At 40.3% G+C, this 16,341-nt stretch overlaps 1 protein-coding gene across 4 annotated transcripts in view; it reads right to left on the bottom strand.

The window, feature by feature from the left end:
* The window catches only part of LOC139418269 (diacylglycerol O-acyltransferase 2-like), a 30,255-nt gene extending 14,338 nt beyond the window's left edge, over positions 1-15,917 (bottom strand). Inside the window, exons 1-3 of one of the 4 annotated variants that reach the window (XM_071167602.1) lie at positions 15,855-15,917; positions 14,029-14,099; positions 7,061-7,192 (exon numbers count right to left, since the gene is read on the bottom strand). In XM_071167602.1, coding sequence (XP_071023703.1) covers positions 7,061-7,121 — 61 coding nt within the window. In that variant the 5' untranslated portion in view covers positions 7,122-7,192; positions 14,029-14,099; positions 15,855-15,917. Of the gene's footprint in view, positions 1-7,060; positions 7,193-7,329; positions 7,584-8,666; positions 8,978-14,028; positions 14,100-15,854 lie in introns of those variants that run through there. The other 3 variants (XM_071167601.1, XM_071167603.1, XM_071167600.1) reach the window with 3 other exon arrangements.
* Positions 15,918-16,341: the final 424 nt, after the last annotated feature.

Raw genomic sequence — 16,341 nt, 5'->3', positions numbered from 1 at the left:
GTTCTGCGGGTAGGTTAGTCTACATGATGAGATTTTTATGGATAAGAGCAAGAATATTTGTATTTGTCGAACGTCAGTCAAGCATCGACCATCATGTCACCAGAATAAGAATATTTATTGGAAAGGAGCATCAAGCTCATGCCATGCACTTTCACCACCACCCTGTGAAGTTCATCATAACTTATTTAATCTGTAGCCGGTTATGGCTAGAAGGGATGCAGCTTTTGTCAAATTAACATCAGATTTGATTTTTGTAGCAGGCTAGGATAATTTATGCACCTGGTTAGGATAATTAACGTAGCAGTTTAGAAGAATTAGGTTAAGGTTAGGAAAAGGGCTACGGTTGGCTAAAATGCACAAAACAAATCTAGTTTCACCGTTAATTTGACAAAAGCTGGACTTCTAGCTTTGACCTTTGTAGCCTAATAAACTAAATGGTTTCCCGAGTCGTAGTGGGAGGAGCACACACCATGTCATCGTGTGACTCCAAGATTACTTCGATATGATGGTTATTCCAAATCAAATCAAATTTGATTTGTCACATGCACCGAATACAACAGGTAGACCTTACAGTGAAATGCTTACTTACAAGCCCTTAACCAAGAATGCAGTTTTAAGAAAAATAAGTGTTAAGTAAAAAAATAGAAAAGTAAATCATTAAAGAGCAGCAGTAAAATAACATTTGCGAGGCTATATAAAGGGGGTACTGGTACAGATTCAATGTGCAGGGGCACAGGTTAGTCGAGGTAATATGTACATGTAGGTAGAGTTATTACTATGCATAGATAATAAACATAGTAGCAACAGTGACAGTGTAAAAAGGGGGGGGGGGAATGCAAATAGTCTGGGTAGCCATTTGATTAGATGTTCAGGAGTCTTATGGCGTTGGGGGTAGAAGCTGTTAATAAGAAGCATTTTGGACCTAGACTTGGCGCTCTAGTACCGCTTGCCGTGCGGTAGCACTCTAGTCTATGACTAGAGTGGCTGGAGTCTGACAATTCTCTGACACCCCCTGGTATAGAGGTCCTGGATGGCAGGAAGCTTGGCTCCAGTGATGTACTGGGCCGTACGCACTACCCTCTGTAGTGTCTTGCGGTCGGAAGCCAAGCAGTTGCCATACCAGGCAGTGATGCAACCAGTCAGGATGCTCTTGATGGTGCAGCTATAGAACCTTTTGAGGATCTGGGGGGGGGGTTTAGGCTTTGTTGTGCCCTCTTCACGACTGTCTTAGTGTGTTTGGACCATGATAGTTTGTTGGTGATGTGGACACCAAGGAACTTGAAGCTCTCAACCTGTTCCACTGCAGCCCCGTCGTTGAGAATGGGGGTGTGCTCGGTCCTCCTTTTCTTGTAGTCCACAATCATCTTGGGGCGGCAGGTAGCCTAGTGGTTAGAGCGTTGGCAAGTAACCAAAACGTTGCTGGATCGAATCCCTGAGCTGACAAAGTAACAATCTGTCGTTCTGCCTCTTCCCTGGTCGACAAAAACTCCTTTGTCTTGATCACGTTGAGGGAGAGGTTGTTATCCAGGGCACCACACGGCCAGGTTTCTTAACTCCTCCCTACATGCTGTCTCATCGTTGTCAGTGATCCTCCCTACATGCTGTCTCATCGTTGTCAGTGATCATGCATACCACTTTATTATATCAATATTTGCGCATAAAGGTGTTTCCACCGTCATTTCTCACAGAATTAATTTTCCTGACACAAAAAGTTCCCACCTTGTCTAGTATATTTTGTTTTGTCAACATTTGGAAAGTTTACTGACAAAGTTGCGGTTTCCATGAGGCCCGACATTACATTTAAGTGCCTTCAGAAAGTATTCATAACCATTAACTTTTTCCACATTTTGTGGTGTTACAGCCTGAATTTGAAATGGATTACATTTAGATGTTTTGTCACTGGCCTACACACAATAACCCATAATGTCAAAGTGGAATTGTGTTTTTAGTAATATTAACAAATGAATTACAAATGAAATGCTGAAATGTCTTCAGTCAATAAGTATTAAACCCCTTTGTTATGGCAAGCCTAAATAAATTCAGAAGTAAAAATATGCTTAACATGTCACATAATAAGTTGCATGGACACACTCTATGTGCAATTATAATGTTTACAATATTTTTTTTAGTACTACCTCATCTCTTTACCCCACACATACAATTATCTGTAAGGTCCCTCAGTCAAGCAATGAATTTCAAACACAGATTCAAAAACAAAGACCAGGGAGGTTTTCCAAAGCCTAGCAAAGAAGGGCACATATTGGTAGATTGGTAGAAATAAAAAAAGCAGACATTGAATATCCCGTTGAGAAAGTTATTAATTACACTTTAGATGGTGTATCAATACACAGTCACTACAAAGATACAGGCGTCCTTCCTAACTCAGTTGCCGGAGAGGAAGGAAACCGTTCAGGGATTTCACCATGAGGCCAATGGTGACTTTAAAACAGTTACAGACTTTAATGGCTGTGATAGGAGAAAACTGAGGATGGATTAACAATATTTTAGTTACTCCACAATACTAACCTAATTGACAAAGTGGAAAGAAGGAAGCCTGTACAGAATACAAATATTCCAAAACATGCATCCTGTTTGCAACAAGGTACTAAAGTAATACTGCAAAAAATGTGGCAAAGCAATTACCTTTTTATCCTGAACACAAAGTGTTATGTTTGGGGGAAATCCATTGCAACACATTACTGAGTACCACTCTCCATATTTTCAATCATAGTGGTGGCTGCATCATGTTATGGATATGCTTGTAATCGGTAAGGACTGGGGAGTTTTTCAGGATAAAACATAAATGGAATGGAGCTAAGCACAAGCTAAACCTGGTTCAGTCTGCTTTCCACCAGACATTGGAAGATGAATTCACCTTTCAGCAGGACAATAACCTAAAACAGAAGGCCAAATCTACACTGGAGTTGCTTATCAAGAAGACATTGAAGGTTCCTGAGAGACCGAGTTAGTTTTAACTTAAATCTACTTGAAAGTCCATGGCAAGAATCTTATTTGACAGAGCTTGAAGAATTTTGAAATAAATAATAGGCAAATGATGCACCAATCCAGGTGTGAAAAGCTCTTAAGTCGTGTTCACATTGGCAGTTTGAAGTGACTCAAATCCTATTTATTTGTATAATTTATATTTATTTGTTATTACCCCTGTATTCTGAACAGCCAAAAAGCACATGGAATCAGATATTTCAAGCTACATTTCAAACCACATTCGTAGGTGGTTTGAAGTCAGATACAAATCTGATCATTGGCCATGTGACTTGTCTGAATGGTCAAATCTGATTTATTTGCCCTCAAGTGGTTTTTAGACTGTTATTTGGCATATCTTGTTGCTTGCTAATTACCATTGACAGTTTGACAAGAACATGTGGTAGCTAACTAGCTTGTTAATTGTTTACAAACAAATTAGTGAATGTGCTAGAAAGCTAGACAGCTACCTAGCTAGGACTCGTTTTGAAAGTTGGATCTTATCCTTTGAGGCTTTAAAAGTGTTCTTACCCTGTGATTTTGAACAATCAAAGCAACTGAGAAACATTCATGGCAGGCTTGCTACATAACTTCTGAGTGATAGGAAGCATGACCACAACCACCAATCAGAAAATGTCGGAAACATTAGCTTGCTTAACCATGCTGTAGGTCACGTAACTGTGTTACATGCAATATGCGTCATCTACTTCACCTCCTATATCTCCTCCCACAAGCAGCCGATTTACCACAAGTTGCACAGAAAACTAGATTTTACCCACACACCACTACTGCATAAATTCAAGCCAAAAAAAAACAGTTGAGTTTAAACTATACATAGTGTCTTCAGAAAATAAATCACCCCTTTTTCCAAATTGTGTTTCAGCCCGAATTTGAAATGTATTACATTTTTTTTTAAATTATTAATTAATTTGGCCTACACACACAATACCCAATAATGTCAAAATGGAATTCTGTTTCTTGAATTGACATATTAATTCAAAATGAAAAGCTGAAATGTCTTGACTCAGTAAGTATTCAACCCCTTTGTAATGGCAAGCCTAAATCAATTCAGGATAAAAAAAATTGCTTAACATGTCACATAATAAGTTGGATGGACTGTGTGCAACAATAGTGCTCAACATGATTTTTGATTTTTGAATGACTACCTCATCTCAGTTCCCCACACATAGATAACTGTAAAGGTCCCTCAGTCGATGAGTGAATTTCAAACAGATTCAACCAAAGACCAGGGAGGTTTCCCAATGGCTCGATAAGAAGGGTACCTATTGGTAGATGGGTAAAAATAAAGCAGAGATTGAATATCCCTTTGAGCGTGGTGAAGTTATTAATTACACTGGATGGTGTATCAATACACCCAGTCATAACAAAGATACCTGCATCCTTCCTAAATCAGTTGCTGTAGAGGAAGGAAAGCCCTCAGTGATTTCACCATGAAGCCAATGGTGACTGTAATAAAGTTAAGAGTTTATTGGTTGTGATAGAAAATTGAAGATGGATCAACATTGTAGTTCTTCCACAATACTAACCCAATTGACGAGTGAAAAGTTAGACTGTACCGAATATAAATATTCCAAAACAAGCATCCTGCTTGCAACAAGGCACCAAGTAATTCTGGAAAAAAAATGCAGCAAAGCATTTTAACACTTTTCAGGACAAAAAGTAGTTTGGGACAAATCCAATACAAAAATGTACTGAGTACCACTCACCACTCCATATTTTCAAGCATAGTGATGGCTGCATCATGTTATGGGTATGCTTGTAATCGTTAAGGACTGGGGAGTTTTTCAGGATAAAGAAAAGATCCAGAATGGAGCTTAGCACAGGCAAAATCCTAGAGCAAAAACAGAATTTACCATATATATATTTTGTTTACATCTTTATTTAACTAGGCAAGTCAGTTAAGAACAAATTCTTATTTTCAATGGCGGCCTAGGAACAGTGTGTTAGATGCCTTGTTCAGCGGCAGAACGACAGATTTTTACTTTGTCAGCTTGAAGATTCGATCTTGCAACCTTTCAGTTACTAGTCCAATGCTCTAACCAATAGGCTCCCGCAGCGGTCTAAGGCACTGCATCTCAGTGCAAGAGGCGTCACTACAATACCTGGTTCGAATCCAGGCTGTATCACACCCGGCCGTGATTGGGAGTCCCATAGGGCGGCACACAATTCGCCCAGCGTCATCCGGGTTTGGCCGTCATTGTAAATAAGGATTTGTTCTTTACGGACTTGGCTAGTTAAATAAATCTACACTGGAGTTGCTTACCAAGAAAACAGAGTTACAGTTGGTTATCTAGCAATGATCAACAACCAATTTGAAGGTGCTTGAAGTTGTTGCCAAATAAACAAATGGGGAAATGTTGCACAGTCCAGGTGTGGAAAGGTCTTAAGTCATGTTCACATTGGCAGTTTGAAGTGACTTAAATCCTATTTATTTGCATATCCGATTCTGTTCTTTTCACTGCAGTCTGAACAGCCAAAAAGCACATGGAATCTGATATTCCAAACTACATTTCAAACCACCTTCATAGGTGGTCAGATACAAATCTGATTCCTGGCCATGTGACTTGTGTCTGAACGCTCAAATCTGATTCCTGGCCATGTGACTTGTGTCTGAACGCTCAAATCTGATTCGCCCTAAAGCGGTTTTTAGACTGTTATTCGGCATATCTTCTTGCTTGATAGCTAGCTACTCTGTTGACAGTTTGATAAGGACGTGTGGTTGCCAACTAGCTCGTTAATTGTTTACAAACAACATTATTGAAGGAGCTAGAAACCAAAACAGCTACCTAGCTAGGATTCATTTTTAAAGTTGGGCTTTAGAAAAGTGTTCTTACACTATGATTTTGAACATTCAAGGCAACTGGGAAATGACCATGGCAGGCATTGTTGTGATAGGGAACACCAACAATCAGCCTACACCCCTGCAAACACACCCGTCGTTACTTTGACAACTAGCATAGCTGTGTCAGCAAATTACTTCTGTCTGAACACACACAAATAAATCTGATTTGGTCACATGTAACTTGCTGTTTGGACAATTGGTAGTCCACAACGGACTTGAAAAACAAAACTGATTTGAGCATTAAGGCCTACAGTGTGAACAAGGCTTTAGAAACTTAGCCAGAAACACTCACAGCTGTAATCGCTGCCAAAGTTGCTTCTACAAAGTATTGACTCAGGGGTGTGAATACTTACTGTATGTAAATTAGATATTTCTGTATTTTATTTTCAATGAATTTGCCAAAATTTCAAAAACATGTTTGCACTTTGTCCTTATGGGGTATTGTGTGTAGATGGGTGAGCATTGTTATATTTAATACATTTTGAATTCAGGCTGTAACACAACAACATGTGGAATAAATCAAAGGGCATGCCTACATTATGAAGGCACTGTATATGGCCCACCAGTGAAAAAGCTATTCTCAAATAATATCTCTAGTAGTAAAAAAGCGTGAGGGGGGGCCTCCCGGGTGGCGCAGTGGTTAAGGGCGCTGTACTGCAGCGCCAGCTGTGCCATCAGAGTCCTGGGTTCGCGCCCAGGCTCTGTCGTAACCGGCCGCGACCGGGAGGTCCGTGGGGCGACGCACAATTGGCCTAGCGTCGCCCGGGTTAGGGAGGGCTTGGTCGGTAGGGGTGTCCTTGTCTCATCGCGCACCAGCGACTCCTGTGGCGGGCTGGGCGCAGTGTACGCTAGCCAAGGTGGCCAGGTGCACGGTGTTTCCTCCGGCGCATTGGTGCGGCTGACTTCCGGGTTGGATGTGCGCTGTGTTAAAGAAGCAGCGGCTTGGTTGGTTGTGTATCGGAGGACGCATGACTTTCAACCTTCGTCTCTCCCGAGCCCGTACGGGAGTTGTAGCGATGAGACAAGATAGTAGCTACTACAACAATTGGATACTACGAAATTGGGGAGAAAAAGGGGTAAAATTCAAAAAAAAAAAAAAAAAAGCGTGAGGGGGAGACATCTTACGGGCTTGATCTCCTTGTAAGGTCACAGGTCACTATATCCTTCAGCCACTACTAGTTAGAGCCACAGGACAAGAGACAATTGCACACTCACCCATGGCGAGGAAGCTGATGACCCACTGCAGAACTGAGATGACCTGAAGGTGTTTCTCCATCTTGGATCGGAGTGCTGGCCAAGGAGCAGAGGGTAGGTCCTGCAGGGCAGAGAGGATGCTGCAGCCGGTGCCTAAAGGAGATTGACAGGGTCATAAATGAGTCATACTGTACAGTACATAAGAACCACATCAATGGATTAAGTCACAGACGGGCTCGAGGGAGTCAGCAAGAAGACTAAAGAGATAAAATAATGAAACTGTCATCAACCTTTTCCCAGGCTTTCAGTCTGTCAACCACAGAAACACACATGAACAAGGGAAATTAGATTATAGACTCGAGACACTGAACAAAGGCTCATGCCTTACAAAGCTCTGTGTTGAAACAGACCACAAGCAATAAACACCGCATGTCACGTCAAATTCCCCCCCGCCACTGCAGTCGCTATAGAGATAGAGCAGAGCCACAGTCCAGACAGCTAGATGTAGAAGTGACTGTGACAGACCAGTCCACATAAGAGAGAGCCACTGAGGGGACTGTGCTAAATCTACCCGAGCTCATAGTGCCTGATCAACAGATCCTCCCCATGCCACAGGACAACACAGCCACATAATCCCATTTTGAAAGACTAAATAACACTGTCATGCTGTAAAACAAACATTGGCCATTCTGCACTCTGGCCCACACTCTCACATTAAGTCAATTATGCTTTCAGTCAGGGCTACTGGGTAGGATCAACCTCAGAGGGTCAGGGACATGATGTGAACTAGGAGTACTACACAGTGAGTAAGTCACCGACCTCACATCTGCCCACTATCGGGCAGCAGAAGGGCACAACGTTGTGGAACGTTGCAAATAGAAATAGATCATGTTGAACATACTTGCCTCTCTGGCATGTAGAATAAGGGATCTTGTCAGGTCTATTCATGATATTTCTATCTTCAATGTTCATGTTTTCTACTGAAAACTTCTCTGCCTTCACAGATTTTTATTTTCACTTCTCTGCCTTCACAGATCAGACCCGTAAACACACAAAAATATACAAGCAACATGTATGAAAACCACTGTGCCCAGATACACTCTTCATCACACACTCACACATAGAGTACACACACTTATCTGTTGACTATCTGTGTATTTCAGAACAAATGGCTCACATGACAATGATGTGTGGTAATTTCTAGACAAGAGCATATCGTTACTTAATCCCTTAATCGCAAAAGGTTTCCCTACACACAGTGTATCAATAGAAAGCACATAGATGCAGCCTACATGACCATTTGATCATACAGAGTTGTCTAACAAACAAGGGGGTCAGTCACTATTTAGAAAATGGAAGTTATGAAATACGAAATATGAAAACTATTGCTAACACGAAACTATAGCATCCACAACAAACTTCTGATTATGTTTGGCCTGCCATAGTCCTCCGTCATTTCAGAACGTATTGCAAACTGCTTCTTTGTAGAAGATTAAACGGATTAAACGTCAACACAATAGGATTTGGAATATCATGAAGGGGATGCATTTCTAAAAGACGCTCGGGGGATATGATATTTGAAGTCTGGATGCAAACAGTGCATTTTTCATTAGGGCGCATCTCTTACCTTTTAGGACACCGGGGTAGGCAGCAAGTATTGTCTTCATAACTGTGGCTCCGGGAATTAACAGGTTACAATACTTGGAAAAATGTACTACAATTAAGTTGATCAACTCTACAGTTCCTCTATAATGACTGCATTAAATTGAATAACTGAGCGGCATTTAACCCGTATGGGAGGAGCCAGTTCAAAGTCAGTACGTGAGAAAGGGTGGTAGGTGTATTGGGTCCAAACCGAAGCGCTCCTGTAGAAGAACCGAAGAGGATGCAAATTGCGCTACTCGAAAACATTATTTTTCTCACGTCAGCCTGCGGGGGTCTGAAAGCACTCTCAACCACGTATTTATCAGGTACTGCAGTGACGTGATGTCGGCGTCGATCAACGGTCGTGTTTTGACCATTTCCATCTTATCTGACAGCCTGCACTGCTATGCAATTCGTATGGATTTCTAACTTTTAGCGCCATGAAGCTGAACAGGTCAAAGTCAAACACGCGTAACAGGTCACTATGGTATAGCCCAGGCATAGTTGTTTACTAGAGCAGGGCTTTGGAAGGATGGCCACGTGAGACTAGTTGCTTACCTGTAAAGGTAGAATAATTGACATGAGCAGAGGTGTCAAACAATTGGCCTGGGGAAACAAGAGGCCTGATGGCAACTGTTTCCAATCACTTGAAAATATTTGTTAGGCAAGTTATGATTCACACATATAGGCCTAATCAGCATAGCCGTGGGAAGTTGGGGTGCTGCAGCAAACCCCTGAAAAATCAGAATCAAATATATAAACAGTATATATATATTTTTTTTTAAGTCACAAAAGTAGTGCACTGGGTCTTTACTAGAATTAGCTGACTGATATAGATGCCTGTAGCATGGGCAAAAACATTTTTTTCATCATCTCTACTGTAGCAAAAAAAGGTAGTTGTATAATTGAGAACAGTCTTGCAGCATACAATAGTTTTAATAGTAAGAGTTGTTGCCCTATCCCTTTCTGTGTCAAGCAATTATTTTTTATATTCCACAAGTAATATCAGATGAACTGCTATTGTGACAAATGCTGGTAAACACTCAAATATATTTTGTTAAAAACATTTCACAAAAGTGCACTCGGCCGTTACTGGGTCCCGTATTAGCAATATAGAGGTCGTCAGCACGGGCACCCCAAAAAATTCTGCATCCCCCCATCGGCAAAAGAATCACAGCACCTCACCCCCAAAATACTTCTCGTGGCTATGCTAAGCAGCAATCTTATTGTGGGTCCTTCAGTAGGCCTAAAGAACAGAGAAAATGACATGAGATGATACATGTTGGTAAGAGACAACCTTTCACTGTTCCTACTGTATTGAAAAGGTAATGTCAACATATTCAGAAAAAATGAGGGATTCCATCAAGCTGTTGCTCAATTTGATTTAGCCCTTCCCTTATGTTCGAAAATGCTAGACATGTTATGGGCACATTTTTGTGAATCATAATTTGTAAAAACTAATCTTTAGCTTAACTTCGGAAAAGTGTTGCTCAACCTCTGAACCTCAAAGGGAAATAATACATATATGTCTGTGTTCAGCATGGAGGCACCATTTGGGTGCAGGAAGCGGCTTGATTGTAGGGGAGAATCTCAATTGGTTTTGGTTGCCTCCTCTTCTCTGTCCTCTCCTCGCTAGTTTAAAAAGGTGAAAGGTAATCGAGCTTAGGAAAGGAAACGTGTTAACAAATGGCTTGTACGAAATTAGACTCTCCTTCTCGACTCTTATGTCATGAGGCAAATTACGTTTACAGGGGTGAAATCCCCAAATAAATGTGTAAAGTGATAAAAAAAAACTATTTTATTTTATAGATAAAAGGATAATAGCATGTCGTTTATAAATGTGTGCATGCAATTCTCCATAGAAAAAACAACAGCTGATTCAAAGGGGGTGTGGTGAATTTTAAAACACTTCTGTGCTAGCCACCGAAAGGACACTCTCGAGCAATGTTCCCTCTAAGCTGCTCACATGCTCAGGCAAGCACCTCCCAGGACTGCCACGCAGAATAAATATCAGCCCGCGCAGAGAAGCACGAGATTGAACTTCACTCAACTTTCTAGTTTTCCCCTTTAGTGAACACTGTAAAAGTTTCCCTCTACTGTGGGAATTGTGATCGAATCAACACAATATTAGACACTTTCAATGCAACATACCGAAACAAAACAAACTATGCAAGAAATGTTCTTGTATGCAGAGCGCATTGGAGTAGGATTCTATTCCATTGACAGGCATGACTCAGACCCGTACTCGACACAGACCGGTGCGCCATAACCAATTATAGCTGCGGTATCCCTATATGCAAATAGACTATTGCCATATATCTGTGCCATTCACTTTGAACTGGACGGTGTTTACAGCATGAGTGGTCGCAAAGTAGATGCACTTGTTTTGCTGCATGTAGCCACATTTACACATTTGTTCATATTCTTGCTTAGTAATTTAGTTATTATCCCAGTTATAGCTCATTTCTAGTCAGCAATAGGGCAGTGGTTGTTTCCTACAAAAGCACAAAAAGTGTGCATTTCTAGCCATCTTTGAAAAGCAAGTCAGAGAAAAAGCTTTGTTGTATTTTGAGACAGGCTTGAATAAGACAGGCTTGAATAAGCCAAGTAGCCAATAGGCAGAGGGTTGCATAATTTGTCTGATTCTCCGTAATAATGATATGGGAATAATAATGCTTTTAATTTTGTAAAGTGGTTTCTTGCATCAAGCAACACAACATTTTCAGTCACCTCCTTGTCTGAAAGACAAGTGGATGAACAGATTAATGTCAATCCATACATGTTTTTTTCAAAACTCTCATGAAATGTAGGTCTACATTGAACACCACACATTGGCTGCTACTGTAGGCTGAATAATAGAACAGCTATTTCCATGTTAAAATGTTATGGGATGCATTTTCTCCATAGTTTTTATGGTAGGCCACTCTGATAGGCCTACATTATGATGAAATTGCCACAGTAGCCTACTTGGCCACAGTTATAATTGTATCTTAAAGCAAATACAGCCTCTGTGTTCAGAGTAAACTCACACCAGAAGTTATAAAGAATTTTCACAACATTCAACTGTGCACTCAGCAGACCTGAAATGTGCACATTGTTAGAGGGAACTTTGCTCGCAAGTATTCTCGGCGAGAGGCTACTGAGTAGTGGAGGACACTTCTCTTTTCGCCTACTAAAGAGTTGACACTCCCCTTTGACCAAGTGACCACTTATTGGTTTTCCAGGACATGGAGGAGACGTGGATGGAGGAGTCGAGGAGAGGACAGACCTTGAGAATCTCCATAGGACACACCATTCAAGAGGTCATAAGAGGTCAAGGTCAAGTGGCAGGCCAAACTGACTTCAGATCAGTGTTTCTCAGCTTCTGATCATAGTTATACACCGAACAAAAATATAAAGACGCAACATGTAAAGTGTTGGTCCCATGTTTTATAAGCTGAAATAAAAGAAACCACAAATTTTACCCACAAAAGGCATATTTCTCTCAAATTATGTGCACAAATTTGTTTGCATCCCTGTTAGGGAGCATTTCTCCTTTGCCAAGATAATTCATCCACCTGATAGGTGTGGCATATCAAGAAGCTGATTAAACAGCATGATCATTCCACAGGTGCACCTTGTGCTGGGGACAATAAAGGGCCACTCTAAAATGTGTAGTTTTGTCACACAATGCAACAGTCAGAAACCATTTCAGGGAAGCTCATCAGCCTGCTCGTCATCCTCACCAGGGTCTTGATCTGACTGCAGTTTGGCATCGTAACCGACTTCAGTGTGCAAATGCTCACCTTTGATGGTCACTGGCATGCTGGAGATGTGTGCTCTTCACGGATGAATCCCGGTTTCAACTGTACCGGGCAGATGGTAGACAGAGTGTATGGCGTCGTGTGGACAAGCGGTTTGCTGATGTCAATACGTGCCCCATGGTGGCGGTGGGGATTATGGTATGGGCAGGCATAAGCTACGGACACTGAACACAATTGCATTTTTCAATGGCAATTTAAATGCACAGAGATACTTTGACAAGATCCTGAGGCCCACTGTCGTGCCATTCATCCGCCGCCATGACCTCATGTTTCAGCATGATAATGCACGGCCCCATGTCCCACAGATCTGTACACAATTCCTGGAAGCTGAAAATGTCCCAGTTCTTCCATGGCCTGCATACTCACCAGACATGTCACCCATTGAGGATGTTAGGATGCTCTGAATCAATGTGTACAACAGCATGTTCCAGTTCCTGTCAATATCCAGCAACTTTGCACAGCCATTGAAGAGTGGGACAACATGCCACAATCAACAATCTGATCAACTCTATGTGCGGAAATGTGTCGCGCTGCAAGAGGCAAATGGTGGTCACACCAGATACTGACTGGTTTTCTGATCTACGTACCTAACTTTTTTAAAGGTATCTGTGACCAACAGATGCATATATGTATATGTATTCCCAGTCGTGAAATCCATAGATTAGGGTCTAATTTATTCATTTCAATTGACTGATTTTCTTACATGAACTGTAACTCAGTAAAATCTTTGAAATGATTGCATGTTGCATTTATATTCATGTTCAGTGTACAGACCTGTAATCGGCATGGTTGCATCATTCTTGTGCAGAAAGCAGCTTGGTTCTAGGACACAGTTCAAGAGTTATCAAGGTCAAGGTCAAATTGTGGGTCAAATTGCCCCAGAACATCATGGATGTCACTTATTTTGTTCCGGGTTGTGTTAATTTATTTTCTGTTTTTACACGTTTGAAACCCGTACAAATGAATGCAGATGCAGTTTCATGGCATTTTTTTGTTGTTGTTAATTAAATAGTATTTTATTGATTTCAAACAAAATTGTTCCATTGACCCACAACATAAAAGCCCTGGCTTTTCGGTTGGTCAGTGTGCATATGGGCAACTGTTGACAGTATTGTGCAAGACTTTCTGGCCCAGACTCCAGCAGCACTGTCCTTCAACCACTACCCTGATGCCCAGCCTGGCAAACACACATAACACATAGAAAGAACACATAGAACAGGAACCACTCAATAACCTTTTGACACAGCCCACAGTCAACACATACTAAGCCATCCACGACGTTTCCTCTACATTACCCATATTTAAAAAATACTACAGTTTACTATAGAATACTACAGTACTTTTTACAAAAATTCTGTAGTAAACTGTAGTAAATATGACATTAATGTCTGCAAAAACACTACAATCCTCAAAAACACCACTTATTTATTACAATATTTAATTTGCATATCCCAATTTGTGGCACCCATAAGTGAGAAACCTACATGCCAAGTATAGACCATATTGTATTGCATAGAAAAGAGCAGAAGCAGTCCTACTGACCTGTAGGTTATGGAACAATTGCTCTTTTAGTATTTCTCCAGTAGGTTTCCTCAAGGAGATAGCCTCCACTTCTATGTCAAAGATAATAAAACAAAAACACTACAGTAAATACTACAGTATATTACAGTCTGCAAAAACACTTCAATAAATACTACAGGAGACTACAGACTTTACTGCAATCCACAAAACACTAAATTAATTACTATAGTATATACAACAGTTTTATTTTACTACAGTATTTATAGTATAGTTAACTGTAAATACTACAGCATACTACAGTAAATACTACAGTATTCACTGTGGGGTTTTTGCAGACTTAGTGAATACCACAGTAAAGTCCACAAAAACACTACAGTGAATACTATAGTATTTATACCACAGTACAGTATGGTATTTCATGTGGGTAGGCCTACAGTATGTGAAATCTAAAATGCTGTTCTCAGATATTGCAAGTAAATGTAACGTTATCATGCCCATGATTCATGAAGGTCCAAAGAGCTGATCACACTATGACAACAGAGATATGGTGATGGCCACAGTCTAGACACATAGGATCAGAATAAAAAACTTGCATCTGGCTAATATCTACTGTACTGTAATTGACCCTCGAGTTTCTATTAAAAAAGCAACATTTTTATTTTGGCATCAACTCATTACAGTCTGAGTGGCCGTCCAGTTTATTTGAAAGTGTTATAAGCTTTTATGACACCCTCACCCTACCCTCATGTTTATTTATTTAAATACTGGATTCTTGACATATCTCACTCTAATATATCTACTGCTGTGCATATCATTCTTAGTGTATCTTGTGTAAATGGCGTTTTAATCACTCTTACAGTGCTATTTGGTTAGTTAATTGGATACGTCCCAACGCTCTTGATTCCTTGTTTTTTTAATTACTTGTTTTACTTTTTTTGTTTGTAGTTTTTTGTTTTGCTAGTAAGATAAGCATTTCACTGCACACGCTAAAACATCTGCTGTACTGTGTACACAACCAACAAACTTTGATTTGATTTGATAGTTACTTTATAGCATCTGACATAAGTACTAAGATCTGTTATGATGCACTTGTAGTGTTACAGTGCATCATGTTCCATTACATAATTACTAACAATGATAATGATTCAATTTACAGTAAGTGTCACAATCTTACCTACAGTATATTGCCTTATTATCATATAGGCCTACCCCTCCCTTATGTTCTTATTTGTTCGTTTCTGTTGCCCAGTGAGTGAAATTGTGACGCACCATGATCGCTGTAAACTTCTAACCATGTGGCCCAATAGAGCTGGTACGATAAACCGGAAATTATCAATACCAACCAAACCGACCATTTATTGATAATAACTATAAGTAGCCTTTACTCGAAGAATGTGAAGTTTTAAATTAAACGGGACAATGGAAGCCACAACATTCAAAGTAGTGGTAGTCATTTTAAGGGTAATATTCAAAAGTAACTGGTGCACATTCATGTTTTAAACTTATCATTACATTTATCGTTATTGTCATAATCCAGTACATTTATTGTCATATGGATTTTGTTCCATATCACCCAGCTCTATGTCTGAATTGTTACATCGGGTAGTTTGGATACTGGTTACCGATTGACTAAAACAACATTAGGCCTTGTGTATGTGAGACCATGACTATGACTATGACTATGACGTTTAGCCTTTTCACCTTTAAATCATTGTGCCTTTTCACCTAGATAAAATGACTACATCAACAATAGTTTGACATGCCAATGTACAAAATAAGCATTTAGATTAACTTGAGAGAAACCAAAACGAAAATAACATAATGAAACAAACAAAGTGGGCACTTACCTGCTTCATTGACTGGTGTGCAGAAAAAGGGATACATTGTGAGTTCGTGAATACAACAAAAGGAGGAGCTATGCTGGACAGTTTGGCATGGAGTATACAGAAGGACACCGAATTCACAACAAGCAACAATGTGTCTGTCAGCGTAATTAAAAAGTTGAGGGAAGAGGGGCGCGATATAGCTTCCCACCAGTGAACGACTACATATGGTATGTAACTGTTAGCTAGCTAAGTCATTCTAATGTACCCTGACAATATAACCAATAGTTATGTACAGTCGTGGCCAAAAGTTTTGAGAATGACACAAATATATATTTTCATAAAATCTACTGCCTCAGTTTGTATGGTGGCAATTTTGCATATACTCCAGAATGTTATGAAGAGTGATCAGATGAATTGCAATTAATTGCAAAGTCCCTCTTTGCCATGCAAATGAACTGAATCCCCCAAAAACATTTCCACTGCATTTCAGCCCTGCCACAAAAGGACC

The sequence above is a fragment of the Oncorhynchus clarkii genome, chromosome 10 (genome assembly GCF_045791955.1).
Source record: "Oncorhynchus clarkii lewisi isolate Uvic-CL-2024 chromosome 10, UVic_Ocla_1.0, whole genome shotgun sequence".
Classification (NCBI taxonomy): Eukaryota; Metazoa; Chordata; class Actinopteri; order Salmoniformes; family Salmonidae; genus Oncorhynchus; species Oncorhynchus clarkii.
This window is presented reverse-complemented; position numbering and strand designations above follow the sequence as displayed.